Raw genomic sequence first — 16,509 nt, 5'->3', positions numbered from 1 at the left:
AGCCCATGCAGGAACATGTCCCACTGCGCCTCCTCGTTCCACTGACACTCTGCCGCCAAGGTCCGGAACTCAATGGAAAAGTCGGAGACGGATCTCTCCCCCTGTCTGAGATCCGCCAGGACCCGCGCGGCCTCTCTCCCGGCGACCGCGCGGTCAAACACCCTCTTCATCTCGGCGGAGAGTGTTTGGAACGAGGCGCAGCATGGATCCTGGTTCTCCCACACCGCTGTTCCCCATAATGCTGCCTTCCCAGTCAACAGGGTGAGCACGAATGTCACCTTGCTCTCCTCAGTGGCAAAGGTCCTCGGCTGTAATGAAAAGTGCATGGAGCAACGAGTGAGGAAAGCTCGGCAAAAGTTCGGCTCACCACTGTAGAGCTCCGGAGTTGGTAATCGGGGCTCAGACTGGTAGGCGGCGCTGGATGGTGCGAGGGGAGTGGGCGGTGCAGCGGGAACCTGTAGCTGTTGAACTCGTTGGGTGAGCTTGGACACCTGCACCACAAGAGCACGAATGGTCTGTCCTGACTCACTCATGCTCTTCTCCCGAGCGTCCATCCGAGAGACGCTGGCCCGAATGAACTCCTCCAACATGGAAGGGTTGGAACTTGCTGCTTCCATGTTGGTCAGATCGTTCTGTTATGAAACACAAGGATGATGGAAACAAAGATGCAAGTTACCAGTTTATTGACAGACGGTGAAATGGCAGAAATGAACAGAAAGGATGAATGAAGTCTCTCGGATGGGTAGGTGGTGCAGGGACTTTGATGGTCAGCGTGGTGATGAATGGTGAAGAGTGATCCAACGTAGAACATCCAAAGACACGATAATCAAGACAAGACAAACCAGAGTTTCCAAGGACGAACACACGATGAAACAATCCACTGACATCAAAACAACGATCTGACAAACAGGAGAGATTGCAGTGAGTTTAAGTAGCCAAGAGAAGATGAGCAGCAGCTGGAGAGGGTAATGAGAACAGGTGACGGGGATACAAAATAATGAGGGCTAAACCAAATCAGACAGATCGATGGGGGGAGACAATGGGAGAAACCAAATCAGAACAATGACAAACACCAGAAACATGTAACACACAGACCTACACAAGTACACGTGACATGAAGAACACAATGGATTCATAAACCGTGACAATAACCAGCTCTCCCTCCCAAGAAGTTAGTCTGCACAAAAATCCTAATTTATAATCGAGCCGTCGTCTGATTAAATCAAATATTACACACAAGATAAGACAATTCCTGTGCTGTGATTTCGGCTATATTTGCATGTAAAATTAGAGAAGCAACATAATATCTATTTGAACTGAACGCGCTGCTCCTCTCAGCCGCTCACTGAACAGAGAAAGAGGTGCGTGCGCGCTGACCTCGCGCCGTTGCGGCAGTACCAGCGATCACAGAGACTCGCTAAGGTTTGTCAAAGAAGTCGCTAGATTTGTCGCTAGTCACTTTTGGGGAAAAAGGTCGCTAGGGTGGTCTGAAAAGTCGCTAAGTTGGCAACACTGGCTGGAATAGCTTCAGCATCAGCGACTTCTTATAGGACACAATCGCTGTCAATCAAAAGGAGATGCAGTCTTTCGACAAACCCTCCAATCATCACGCAGAAGCCCGGAGTCCAGCCCCGCCCACTCCTCCATTCACCCCCAGAGACGCTGAGCGTCCGGGGGCGGGACATAATCGCAGCATTTATCCAATGAGAGTCTAGTTTCGAAGCACTGAAAAAAACTGTTCAAAGCAGCCCCATTGAAGTCAATGGACGCTGGGCTTCAACAGGCAAATACACTGATGCTACGGGAATATATGAGAAGGAAATCGAGTCACCTGCTATATGTAGCTGATTCTGAACGAACTCGTCTTCGAGATGAACGTGTTCTAACGCATTTTTAATCAATAAAATGTTAACACAATAGTACATGTTTGACCATTAATTTTTTGACATTATAGGGGAAGCCGAGCTTCCCTTGCAGTCTTAAAGAAATCCCCACTGTTATCAACCAATCATCATAGAGACGTAAATTACATGATATTAGTTTGAAAGTCTCCCGCTGCATTGATAATGTACCAGGCAGTGTTAATTTTCACAGCAAATTTTGATTTAGTTTTAGTCATAGTCTTTTGACTAAAATGCCATTTAGTTTTAGTCATATTTTAGTCATCTGAATTGTTTTTAGTTTTAGTCTAGTTTTAATCGACTAAATATCATAAGATTTTAGTCGGCTAAATTCTAATGGGTTTAGTTACAGTGCATTTATTAAGCATTTCTCTAAAATTTCCAAACTCATTATATTATTTTTTTTTTTTTATCATAATAGACTGCAATTTAACTGCGGTGACACACAGCATGCCTTTGTTAAAATTAAATAAAACCACTTCAAAAAAAGAACAAGAACATGGTCTTTTTTTAATGAAATACCAATGGTTATATAGGCTAATTATGCATTCTTTATAACAACTTGTATACCATATTCTTCATTCTTTCAAGCAGACATATGTATTTCTATAAATAAATTTAGATTCATCTTTAGGGCCACTAAAGTTTTTCAATCAAGAGCAGTGAGTGATTTTCAGTCTTTCTTTTGTTACTTGATTAACATCAATGACTCGGACAATATCAACTAAATAAGACTGCTATCCCTTTAAAACCGAATGCACGGTGACGATGCAATGGATGCAATGTACTGATACACGTTACCCTAGTGTTTACGTTCACAGCTGTTTACGTGAATACTTGTAAAAACAGACATTTCAACATCATTTTGTGTGTATTTCTCCACTCATGCGACGTGAAACAGTACTCACGCGCTGTGAGACTCACTGTGAGATGCGCTTTCTGTGTGTGTACTTCAGTGTCTGCGCTCAGAAAACCGGACCGAATTGAGTTCTCTCTTGCGTCGTCAGATTTATGCATATGTCTGCTCTTCTCTTACTCCCACATATTGACGTTTTTGAACGTTTTATGCGCCGTGCAGCAAGTGTATTTTAGATTATGTCCCGCCGGTTCATATGTTCGCATCTAGTCTTGCATAGCCAGACCTTCAGACTGACGGCAGAAGGTCTGGAATATATGTCCACTTTCATTGGCCAAGGCCTGCCCATGTCAAACAACATGTCAAACAACCAATCATAGTTCGTTTCGTTTAGTGTCACGTTTCAGGGTGTGGAAATGTCGCCACAATAACAAACGGTGTGTGAAACTCTTGGATGTATGTAACCCCCCTTATCAGGGAGGGTTATATAAATGTAAAACAGTTGGATGCAAAGTAAGTGTTCATGTATAATGTCCAATTTATAATAGCCATATAGGTTATTAGTGAAAATAAGTTAACAGAACACTATTCTGTTAAGATTCGTGCTTGTAAATGTTTAACTAAGCATCTTGCACAAAGAGCTTGTAAAAGTGAGTGTCTCCTTTAAGAGATTGCATGAAACTCTAAAGGTTGGTTGATATGTACTTGAACTAAAACGTGGTTTTCGCTATCAAGTTCGATTGATTCCTGTTGATTGGATGTTTATTAGTTAATGCCCGCCTCCAATATACGTGGGTCTGATGTGATTGGGTTATCGAGAGATCTAAAAAAAGAGGGGCGAGGGGAAAAAAAAGGAGATGATGAGAGAAGTGGTTAGAAAAGCAGGTGGGTTCCAGTCGAACTCTGCCGTGTAAAACCGAAAACTTGAGTTAATTCAGGTTTTTTTAGGGTAAGATTATACACAAGACCTGTGTTAACAAATTTTAGTTTGATTATTTCACGGGTGGAAGATATTGGGGTTTGTTTAGCTCACTGAGGAGCGAAGATGTCAGTTTGCATTTTAAAGGCCACTACGCACCCAAGCAACGAATCAGGCCTGCATCGGAGTTGGGTTTGGGTGTGGTTATAGTGTGAGTGGGCCCACTGTTTATATGCTGTTTATTGGAATAGTATATTAAGTTTACAGTTACAGTTCATAAAATGGTAAAACGTATTACTCGGATATAAGTGCACTAACTAGTGATGGGAAGTAAGTGGATGTAACTTTTCACTGGAAATTAAGATATTGTGATATAGGGAGTGTACACCTAGTGCCTTCTAACTGAGAAACATAAAGGTGGTAACTTTTGTAAATTTGGGGGTATTTCCCTACGTGATTCTCTGAGTATTCTAATTGGTGTATCCCTGTGTTTCCCAGTTTTGGGTGTTAATATCTGTACTTTTTTAAATTGAAAGTACCTATTGGTTATTACATAGATATATCCGCTGACTATTCATATCTGGTCTTTATACCATTGTAATATATATAAATATATATTGTATTTTCCCTTGTTTATTTTATTTTTATTTTTTATTTTTTGTTTGATACATAAATCACTTGGTTTGGACACATGTTTCATATTAGTTATTTAGGAAACTAACATCTCTCTAAACGTGGTATCAGAGTTGGGGGGCTAAAACATATAGTCGAGAGACACCAATTAAAAGAACCTGGTGCTCCGCCTTATAGAACTTAGGTCAGGACATACCTAGGAGGGCAGGGGCGCTACATAAAGTGGAGGCTCGTCCGGGATCATCTTTCCCTCCCTGGTACCTTTAAGAAGAGAGAAACAACCACGTGTCCATACCTCTTTATCCCCGAGAAGAAGAAAAAAACTGACATTTCGTGCACTTAACTGCTTCTTGTTGAAATATGTCTCGCAGAAGTAACCCTCCTTTTCAAAGCGAACTTGCTGACTGGTGCAGAGAGGCTGGGATTGACCTTGCTCACTTCTTGCTGCTAACAAGTGTACCCCGATCGACTGAGATTTCACGCATTGAAGAAGTAGCTGAGAGTGTGAAAGCCTTTGGAAGAATGCGCGTTCGTGACACAAGATGTGGAGCCTCTCCAACTACCCTACTTGTGCTTTGTGAAGGTCGAGAGTCTGTAGACCCCACACGCTGCCCTATAGAACTAAAACCCACTGATGATGAGACCTGGATGATAATTACAGGCGTTGAAAGAGTCCCAACCAGTACTGTTCCAGCCGGATTTGTGGACAAGCTCTCCCAGTTTCTTTGGGATGAAGGGAAGTCCATGGCAGATCTACAAGCACTGTTTCCTCCACGGAGTGCCAGTTCCCCTGAGTCCATCATTCGTGCAGTGGGTGCGATCCTAGAGAAAACAGTAAGACCACCAAGTGATAGCAATGCTTACCATCGTTTACGTACCTTCTCTGGTATGGTTCCGACCCGAGAAGAAACCATGGAACATTGGATGGAGCAAGCTAAAATGATGATAACTGAGTGTGAATGCTCAGAGAAAGAGAAACGGAGAAGAATTGTCGAAAGGTTAAAGGGACCAGCCCTAGAAATCATTAAAGCGGTCCGTATGTCCAGTCCTGATGCCAGCTTGCAGCAGTACCTTGAAGCTCTGGAAAGTACTTTTGGATCCTCTGAGTCCGGATAGGATTTGTATTTCGCTTTTCGGCTTCTTCGGCAGCGTCCCGGAGAGTCCCTTTCGGATTTCCTGAGAAGGATTGAGAAATCACTGACAAAAGTCGTGCAAAGAGGTGGACTGGCTCCCTCTAATGTGGACAAGGCAAGAGTGGAACAACTGATTCGTGGAGCAGTCGAATATGATATGATGCTGTTACAATTGAGGTTGAGGGAGAGAAAAGAACACCCACCAAATTTCCTGAGCCTGTTGAATGAGATTCGGGAGGCTGAAGAAATTGAAGTTGCTCGACGTAAGTTCAACGCTACTGCAAAACCCATACACTTGCAGGAAGAGGGGAATAACTGTCCAGCTTTTGTGCGAGAACTAAAAGCGGAAATTCACAAACTGAGGAATCAGCTAAAATGTGACCGCTCAACTAGCTTACCAGCGTCATCCATGATGCCAGAATCCAGGACCAAGCTACGACAAACAATCCCCTCAGATCAAAAAGAAGTAACCAAGGATTCTGAGATTCAGTCTTTGAGAAAGGAAGTACTTCAGCTGCAACAACAGCTAACAGTAATGAGTGTTGGTTCAAGTAGTTCAGGTAGTCATGTCCCGTTACCCCAACCGCATGCTTCAGGCCCGCTGAGACCCAAGCTCTCAAGGAACATGGAAGATTACTTTTGCTATCGGTGCAGGGAAGACGGACACATATCTACAAAGTGTCAAGCACCTGAGAATTTCACCCAGGTGATCACTAAATTAATCCATTCATTACGGAAAGCAAAAGGAATGCGGAGTGATCCAAACCGCAGCAACTCGTCTGGAGAGAAAACCTGTTTTTCTAAAAACAGTCATGTGCACACCAGTGAGCCAAATGGTCTGCGCAAGGGACTAGTTGGACCAGCTTCAACTGTAGAGGTAAAGATTGGTGGCCATCCGTACCATGCTTTGTGGGACAGCGGGTCTCAAGTTACCATTGTCTTCGAATCCTGGTACTCCCGAAACCGGTTTTAGCTCATGCAGTTACCCCTACAAAGGATACATTGTCATAGATGTTACCTTCCCTGTAACTCTCACTGGTGCCGAAGAGACCCTATCCATCCTTGCATTAGTCTGTCCAGACCCCCGAGGCCCGACACAATTTCCAGTGATCATTGGAACCAATGCCAGCTTCTTTCAACGACTGACAGCCTATAATGGGACTACTAATGGGAAAAATAGTGCCCATTCGCTGAGACTTCAGACAACTCCAGTCCGCCTTTTACCTCAAAGTGGACACACTTTTGCAGCAGAGCAACCTGAAGGCAAAGTGATATGGGAAGGCCCAGGAACTTTCAAAGTCCCATCCCGAGGGGAGCGGTATGCCTTATGCAAAGTCGCATCTGATAAACCCTTGGGGAAAGATATCTTTCTCATTGAAGCATCTGCTGTAGATCCACTTCCTTCGGGGCTGTTCATTTCCCCAATAGTAATGCCTTTGTCAGCTGTGGATGTGAATAACCTCGGAGTCCTGATTCACAATGAGACAAGCAAAGATCTCTCAATTCCCGCAGGTACTGTAATTGCGCATGTATTCCCTACAGACACAGTTACCGTGGCGCACGACCTTCCAGAATCCAAGGGACCCCTTAATCCAGAGCTATTCAACTTTGGGGAAGCCCCCATACCTGCTGCCTGGGAAAAGAGATTACGTTTGAAGTTGGCAGAGCGAAGTAACGTGTTCTCCACAGAGGAATGGGATGTAGGCTTAGCTAAAGTTGTCACCCACCAGATCAGACTGAGTGACTCTCGCCCCTTCCGAGAACGTTCACGACGCCTTGCCCCTGCCGACATTGATGATGTAAGATGCCATCTTAAAGATCTACTAGCGGCAGGCATCATTCAGGAGTCCCGAAGTCCGTATGCGTCACCGATTGTGATAGCTCGAAAAAAAAATGGTGCTGTTCGGATGTGCATTGATTATCGGACTTTAAACAGTCGCACTATACCAGACCAATACGTCACTCCACGGATTGATGATGCCTTAGATTGTTTGACTGGTAGCCGATGGTTCTCCGTCCTAGACTTAAGAAGCGACTATTATCAAATAGCTATGTCCGCTGAAGACAGAGAAAAGACTGCCTTTATATGTCCGCTGGGGTTCTACCAATTTCAACGAATGCCACAAGGCATCACTGGGGCCCCAGCGACATTTCAGAGACTCATGGAGAGGGTGGTAATGCACCTCCTACAGGTAATCGTCTACCTTGACGACCTTATAGTCTTCGGCCGGACACTCAAAGAGCACGAGGAGCGACTAATGAAGATTCTGGATCGCCTGGAGGAATGGGGGCTAAAAGTCTCTACCGACAAGTGCCAGTTTTGTCAGCCATAGGTCAAATACGTGGGGCATATTGTTTCGGCTGCAGGTATAGCTCCAGACCCGGAGAAAGAGTCAGCAGTAACTCGGTGGGAAGAGCCAACGGACCTGAAATCCCTACGGACTTTCTTGGGATTTTGCGGTTTCTATCGGCGTTTCATTAAGGGGTACTCCTCTATAGTAAGACCTTTGACTGAGCTCACCAAAGGCTACCCACCTGTAAAAGGGTCAGGTAAGAAGAATGGAAAGAATTACTACAAGGAGACCGACCCATTTGGAGCCCGATGGGACGAAGCCTGTGAAGCAGCCTTCAAAACCATTATATACTGCCTAACCAATGCGCCAGTACTTGAATTCGCGGATCCCTCTCTGCCGTATGTGCTCCATGTTGATGCTAGTCTGAGTGGCCTCGGCGCTGTGTTGAATCAGGAGCACCCTGAGGGACTTCGACCCATCGCCTTTGCTAGCAGAAAGTTGAGTACTTCTGAGCAGCATTATTCCATACACCAGTTAGAATTCCTAGCATTGAAGTGGGCTGTCGTCGATAAGTTTCACGACTACTTATATGGAGCTCAATTTGTTGTGCGAACCGATAACAATCCACTTACCTATGTATTGACCAGTGCGAAGTTGAATGCAACGGGGCATCACTGGCTAGCCGCCCTAGCTGCCTACAACTTCAGCCTGCAGTACAAGCCTTGAAAACATAACACAGACGCGGATGTACTATCCCGATATCCTACCAACCCTGCTGTGTTTGCCTCTTGGACTGAAATTCCCCAGTCTGGGGTTAAAGCAATATATCAGTTGGCCAGCTCTCCTGGGAGTGATTAATCGATCAGGCTGGTGGATCATCTAGGAGTCTCGGCTGATGGCATTCCTTCTGCCTACTTTTGCCCGATTTCACTTGAAATGGGTCATATGGAGCAGTTGACCCATGAAGATCTGAAGATGTCACAAGAACAGGACCCCGTTATCGGAGTGGTGAAACAAGACATCGAAGTTGGCAAAGTGCTTACCCTTCGAAAGAGCTCTGATCCAGTGCTTACTGTCCTACAATGTCAGGGCTCAAAACTGGTCAGAGAGAGTTCAGCTGGTTCTGCCTGCCAAATATCACCGGACCGTCCTGCACTCTCTACACGATGATTCGGGTCACCTTGGAGTGGATCGGACTACAGAGCTAATAAGAGATCGATTTTACTGGCCCCGTATGACCCTCGACATTGAGCAGTACATAAAGACGTGTGGTTCTTGCATTACCAGGAAGACTTTACCACAGAAGTCTGCTCCCCTGAGACACATTACCAGTAATGGTCCGCTAGACTTGGTATGCATCGACTTTTTGTCTCTGGAACCTGACACCAGGGGTATTGCTAATGTACTAGTAATAACTGATCACTTCACCCGCTACGCCCAGGCGTTCCCTACCAAAGACCAGCGGGCAGTAACGGTGGCCAAAGTCCTGGTGGAAAACTTCTTTGTACACTATGGACTGCCGTCACCTGTTCACTCTGATCAGGGTCGAGATTTTGAATGCCGACTGATAAGAAAACTCTTAGGAATGCTGGGAATCCGAAAGTCGAGGACGACACCCTATCACCCCCAAGGTGATCCGCAACCAGAACGTTTTAACCATACCCTTCTCTCAATGCTCGGTACTCTGGATCCGGCTAATAAGAGCAAGTGGAGTCAATACATCCCGCAACTTGTACACGCCTATAACTGTACAAAGAACGAGGCGACGGGCTACTCCACATATTATCTCCTCTTTGGGCGAGAGGCTCGACTGCCCATCGATGTGTGTTTCAGTACCTCCCCTGACAATCAGAGAGGAGTCGATCACTTGCAGTACGTAGAGAGAATGAAGAAAGATCTTCAGCAGGCATATCAGTTGGCGGCTGAGACTTCCCTGAAGGTTCATCAACGAAACAAAAGGATTTATGATCAAAAAGTGAAACCACAAAAGTTGGCAGGTGGAGACCGAGTCCTCATCCGAAACCTTGCCTGCATAGGAAAGCACAAACTTCAAAACCGATGGAACTCTTTACCGTATGTGGTCACTGAGAAGTTTAAAGACTTGCCTGTCTATAAACTGAGGCCAGAGAGTGGAATGGGTGGAACAAGGACCCTTCATAGAGACCACCTGTTACCCATTGGAGACAAGGTGAGATTCTTGAAGCCTGGGGACTCAAACCGGCTTGTACAGCCACCTGGAACGAGAGCACAAACAGTTAAACGAAGACAAAGGAAACAGAACAAAGATAGTGTTGATCAGATTGACTGTGAAAGCCAAGAACTTTTGGAAAGTGAGGAGGATGATCTCTGCTATTACCGCCCCGCAAGGATCAGTTATCAAAGGCCGATATCACCTCCATGTGCCTTGGAACCTGAAACTGTACCTCTGGAATTTGTCCCAGAGCTTATCCAGGAGTGTGCAGGGAGAGAGGATCCGGCAGAAAACGATCCCCGAGAGATCCTTAATCTGCTTCCGGAAGTTGAGGAGGATCTGAGTTTAGAAGGGGGAGAAGATGACGCAATGAATGTACCCCCTGGCGAACCTGTACCAATGGTGTGTCGAACATCTCAGAGAGAAGTAAGGCCAGTGATTAAGCTGAGTTATGATGAACTAGGACATCCATCTGATAGGCCTTTAACTTTGGTCCATCGAGGCATGGTCGTACACATTGAAGAGCCGACCAAGACAAAGAAGGTCTGTCATACTGTATGGTGACACCCAATGGCCCAGTGCCCCCAGTGTGTTCCCACAAACCCCTGCCCTACTGTCAGATCAGTAATTCAGTCCTAACAATAGGTTTAGTCTCATGGGGGCATGAGGAGTTAGAAGGGGGAGGGTGTAACCCCCCTTATCAGGGAGGGTTATATAAATATAAAACAGTTGGATGCAAAGTAAGTGTTCATGTATAATGTCCAATTTATAATAGCCATATAGGTTATTAGTGAAAATAAGTTAACAGAATACTATTCTGTTAAGATTCGTGCTTGTAAATGTTTAACTAAGCATCTTGCACAAAGAGCTTGTAAAAGTGAGTGTCTCCTTTAAGAGATTGCATGAAACTCTAAAGGTTGGTTGATATGTACTTGAACTAAAACGTGGTTTTCGCTATCATGTTCGATTGATTCCTGTTGATTGGATGTTTATTAGTTAATGCCCACCTCCAATATACTTGGATCTGATGCAGTGTTGGGTGTAACGCGTTACTAAGTAACGCGTTACTGTAATTAAATTACTTATCCACTGAAAAAGTAAAGTAAGGGATTACTGTTCATTTTTAGGTAATTTAATTACAGTTACTTATAAAGTACTTGCGTTACATATAGTAAATAATTTCAACAGTTCTAAAAGCAATATTGAATTTGAAATCTAAATTTACCGTCTAAAGATATTGAATGCAGCGGCTTTAACCCTCCGCGTGCGGGTGCGTTCACTTTCAGATTTTCCTGATTCACAGAGAAACCTTAAATACTCAAATCAGGGCCGGCACCAAGAGGGGGCATTCGCGGGCAGAGTTACGGTGCCCCCCACTTTCCATCCTCTCCCCTTCTTGCTGAACGTGATCGTTTCGAAAGCGAAAGTGAAACCGGTAAAACAGCGCACATAAGAAAGCGATTGCACGCTTTAGCGAGCGTCAGAAACTGCACGCAATCACAGATTGCACGCTTCCCATCCCACCCCGACCCCCCCCACCACCACCCACCACACACACAAAACGTGATTTGTGCCCCCCCCCAGAAATTCAAATGCCCCTCTGATGGAGGTGCCCTGGCGCCGGCTCTGACTCAGATACATATAAGACTAAAATCAATAGAATCTAAAAATCTTGAAGTGTCTACTTGACACTTGAACGAATTCAAATTAAAAACGAATGTTTCTGATTATGCAATCCGTATGAAACTAAAGCAAGGTACAGTCTTTCCCGTGTCTGAGCTCATTATATGCAGTCACCTGCGCGCATATGCTCTGACCTAGATACAATTTTTTTTTTTAAATATTAAGAAAAAAAAAAAAAAAATCATCTAATATTCATCATTTTTGAAAGAAGACCTGCTATGAGAAATTTACCTCATAAGAACAGCGCGATCTGACATTATTCAGCAGAGAAGATAATTTCTGTAATTTATTCTTTCCTACATTAGTTAACGTGTTATTTTGACATAAACCTGTACAGATTTTACTAGTTGGGCTTTTCCTGAACATCTTGCCAAACTGAAATGTATTGTTTAACTTTTAAGCCTTTTTGTTATTCAGATATTTTGCAGAGTATTTCTATTTGTTAACCAAAGGTGGTTACATTTTTTTCATAAAAATGTTTAAGTATTACAGTTGTTTTAAAGCTAAAAGGCTAAACTATTCTATGTTTGACTCGAATTGAAAGAATATAGAGTTTAATTTCTATTAAGGTTTATAGGGATTTTAAGATGTAGCCTAATTAGCGATTTGAATAATTAAGTTACTTATTGAGTAACTAAGTTACTTTTCAGATAGAGTAATTAGTAAAGTAATTTAAATACAATATTGATGAAGTAATTAGTAACTGTAATTAATTACTTTTTGAAAGTAACTTACCCAACACTGGTCTGATGTGATTGGGTTATCGAGAGATCTAAAAATAGAAGGGCGAGGGAAAAAAAAGGAGATGAAGAGAGAAGTGGTTAGAAAAGCAGGTGGGTTCCAGTCGAACTCTGCCGTGTAAAACTGAAAACTCAAGTTAATTCAACTCAGAAATCTCTGTTGGGTTTTTTTAGGGTAAGATTATACACAAGACCTGTGTTAACAAATTTTAGTTTGATTCTTTCACGGGTGGAAGATATTGAGGCCTGTGTGTGGATACAGCGATTTCAGTCTGAAAGGTTGTAAATATCTGTTATATTATTCGTCATGCTGTTTAAGTGAAACAGTCATTCAACGTGGGAAGTGCAAGAGGAGATCAGATAGCCCTGTGGAGCCACCGGACGCGCTCACAGGTCCTCTGACAGCGAGGGACTGTGCGAACAGCGACCGGATAGCACGCCCAGCAACCGGGAGTGTTGGGTGTTCCTCCGGCATCGAGGGACCGACGGCTGTTGGTGAGGCTTGTGTGAGCCGGACTGGGTGACGATCAAGACCGCAAATGGAATACAGGTACTTCGTATTGGGGTTTGTTTAGCTCACTGAGGAGCGAAGAGGCCAGTTTGCATTTTAAAGGCCACTACGCACACAAGCAACGAATCAGGCCTGCATCGGAGTTGGGTTTGGGTGTGGTTATAGTGTGAGTGGGCCCACTGTTTATATGCTGTTTATTGGAATAGTATATTAAGTTTACAGTTACAGTTCATAAAATGGTAAAATGTATTATTCGGATATAAGTGCACTAAGTAGTGATGGGAAGTAAGTGGATGTAACTTTTCACTGGAAATTCAGATATTGTGATATAGGGAGTGTACACCTAGTGCCTTCTAACTGAGAAACATAAAGGTGGTAACTTTTGTAAATTTGGGGGTATTTCCCTACGTGATTCTCTGAGTATTCTAATCGGTGTATCCCTGTGTTTCCCAGTTTTGGGTGTTAATATCTGTACTTTTTCATATTGAAAGTACCTATTGGTTATTACATAGATATATCCGCTGACTATTCATATCTGGTCTTTATACCATTGTAATATATATAAATATATATTGTATTTTCCCTTGTTTATTTTATTTTTATTTTTTATTTGGTAAATAAATCACTTGGTTTGGACACATGTTTCATATTAGTTATTTAGGAAACTAACATCTCTCTAAACGTGGTATCAGAGTTGGGGGGTTAAACATATAGTCGAGAGACACCAATTAAAAGAACCCGGTGCTCCGCCTTATAGAACTTAGGTCAGGACATACCTAGGAGGGCAGGGGCGCTACATGTTTTTTAAAGATTCTATGCCGCGAACTTTAAATATTTCACATACTTTTGAAAATCCAGCGTTTAGTTGACCCTGATAAGTGTTCGGCGTCACATTTGTAAACACTTTCTTCTTTTGTGAGGGGGTTTGGCGCCACGGCATCTTTGTTTCCTGGCGGACCGAAAACAAACGCCACACTCGCTTCTCCCAGAAATCCGGTTTAATTCAACCAGTCAGATGACGACTTCGACACTCCTGAAGTGTTTCCAGAAAAGTGTGCCATATGCATCAGACGTTTAGCCAACGTTCCGTGAGTGTGACGTCTGAGGCTGAGACTAGTTCGCATCTAACCTTCTGTGCAGCAGATTCGTTCTGAATGAATCTCTTCCCAAATCGTCCCTCCCTAACATTTTCATCTCGTTTTTATTCGTTGACGAAAATGTCAATAAATTTACGTCATATTTTTTGTCATTCAAAAAGCGTTTTCGTTCGTTATCGTCTCGTTCTCGTTCTCGTCAGTGAAAAAATATGAAATTAACACTAGTACCAAGTACTTATGATGAGTAGCGATATTGAATATTTGATCGCCAACAGATTTACCAAGCTTTCATTCAAACAGTATATATACAAATTAAAAATAAAGGGAGAACATACCTAAACTGGATATAGGCCAAAGCAGTTGGCTTAATTATTTATTTATTTATAGTTTATTTAAATAGGGATGGATACAAAAAACATAGATAAACTTAAACAGTAATCTGATGTATGCATCATAGTGTTTTTAACTGAAGCTAACTGATGACACTTGTCCCTAGTAGGGCTTTTGATTAAAAATAAAAATACAGATTAACAGTATTAAAAAATAAGATGATAAGATTAAATAAAATGAAATGCAATAAAAAAAAGTATACAAAGAGAGCATAGTGTAAAAACTAAATATGAGAAGAATATTTTTCCTGAATTAGCCACAATTTGTTTATTTTTTTTGAAAATGGCTAATGTTGGGATACATTTCAAGTGGTCTGGGAGAGAGTTCCATAATTTTGCCCCTTTTATTGAAAAGGCAGTTTGGGCAAATGATGTTCTACGGAAAGGGATACTACAATTGCCTTTTAACGCTGATCGGGTGGTGGATCTGGTACCACTTTGCTGTCTTGTTGTTGTCACGGTTCATGAGATCACGGTCTCATCTGGGCTTGGAACTGTTGTGTGTGTGTGTGAGTGGGTGTGTCTGATTATCGCAACGAGCTAATCATTTCCAGGTGTGGCTTGTTTGCGGCACTATATTAGCTGTGCTAATCTCGCCTTGTTTTGTCAGATCCTTGATGTTTGTCCTCGCGTTCCTGGTCTCTCTGTGTTTCCTGTTTCTGTCTCCTTGGTCTGCTTCCTGGGAGTCTTCCTCCGTGAGCTGCCCATTGTATCCCTGCGCTACAAGTGACTTTTCAGCCCTCGGCTAGACTGTGGACGCGCAATTGTTGTTCTCCAGAGATTCTCTAATAAACTGTTTGTTTAGCACCCGCTATTGAATCCTGTCTCTGCTCCCTTGTGACAGTTATTATTTTGCAAAGGGGTGTGGGAGCAGCGTTATTTAGTCATTTGAAGACCAATTTAACAAAATGCAGGAAGATAAAATTTGCAAAACTTAAAATCTTATATTTGCTTAATTTGGCAGTGATGGTACCTTATTCTCTTCTTGTCCAGGACTTTCCAGGCTTGGTTATAAAGACACTCTATGGGCTTAACTGATGACTGGTGAGCTTGGGACCATGTGGTTAATCCATACGGTATGTGTGAAAGAATCATAGAATTTATAAAAATAAAAGCACAGTCAAGAGTTTCTTATCATCATAAAACAGCCCAATTTGGCCTTAATGGTTTTACAGATTTTCTTGATATGACTTTTAAAATTCAACGATAGTGTATAATTATTCCCAGATACTTCACTTCAGGTACTTGATCAATAAGCTCCCCATTAATTTGTACATTCAGAAGTTGTGGCCTAATGGTTAGAGAGTTGGACTCGTGATCCAAAGGTTGCGGGTTCGAGTCTCGGGCCGGCAGGGATTGTAGGTGGGGGGAGTGAATGTACAGCGCCCTCTCCACCCTCGATACCACGACTGAGGTGCCCTTGAGCAAGGCACCGAACCCCCAACTGCTCCCCGGGTGCTGCAGCATAAAATGGCTGCCCACTGCTCCGGGTGTGTGTTCACGGTGTGTGTGTGTGTGTGTTCACTGCTGTGTGTGTGCACGTTGGATGGGTTAAATGCAGAGCACGAATTCCGAGTATGGGTCACCATACTTGGATGAATGTCACTTCACTTCACTTGTGTTAGAGGCAGTTTTGTAATGGAAAATTAGACAAGAGTTTTTTTTTTTTTTTTAGTGTTTAAAGTTAAACAAGATGAAGACAGCCAAGATGATATTATTGTCTAAGTTGGCATTTAGTTTGTCAGCCACAGAAGTACAGGTATTACCAGATGCATACACTACTGTGTCGTATGCATACATCTGTAGACCTATATCTGGACATACGTCTGGCAAATCTTTAATGTAGAGGCTGAAGAGTATGGGTCCCAAGACAGTGCCCTGAGGGATCCCTGTTTCAATGTTGAGAAAGGTGGATCTCACATTATATTAATTATAGCACACTGTTCACAGCCTTTTAAATATGATTCAAACCAGGACAATGACAGTTTAGATAAATTGAACTTAGCTAATTTTGAAATTAAGGTGCTGTGATTTACTGTATAAAATGCCTTTTTTAGAACAAGAAATACTGCACCAACTTTATTTCCCTTGTCAAGTAATTGTTTGATATTTTCGGTAAATAAACAAGTAGCGGATTATGTAGAATGATTGTGCCTGAATCC

General features: G+C 43.0%; 2 protein-coding genes across 2 annotated transcripts in view; one reads left to right on the top strand and one right to left on the bottom strand.

Moving 5' to 3' along the window:
- LOC306842964 (uncharacterized protein) overlaps nucleotides 1–16,509 on the bottom strand; it is a 405,022-nt gene that overhangs the window by 180,365 nt on the left and 208,148 nt on the right. The window lies entirely within an intron of this gene.
- On the top strand, nucleotides 4,670–5,425 carry LOC306842643 (paraneoplastic antigen Ma1 homolog; the record flags this gene model as incomplete). Its single annotated transcript, XM_079373601.1, has 1 exon — nucleotides 4,670–5,425. The coding sequence occupies one exon, from the start codon at nucleotides 4,670–4,672 to the stop codon at nucleotides 5,423–5,425; it is 756 nt and encodes a 251-aa protein (XP_079229727.1).

Source organism: Barbus barbus (assembly GCF_936440315.1).
Source record: "Barbus barbus genome assembly, chromosome: 23".
In the NCBI taxonomy this organism is placed as follows: Eukaryota; Metazoa; Chordata; class Actinopteri; order Cypriniformes; family Cyprinidae; genus Barbus; species Barbus barbus.
Note: the sequence above shows the minus strand (reverse complement) of the source record. Positions and strands in the feature narration are given on the sequence as shown.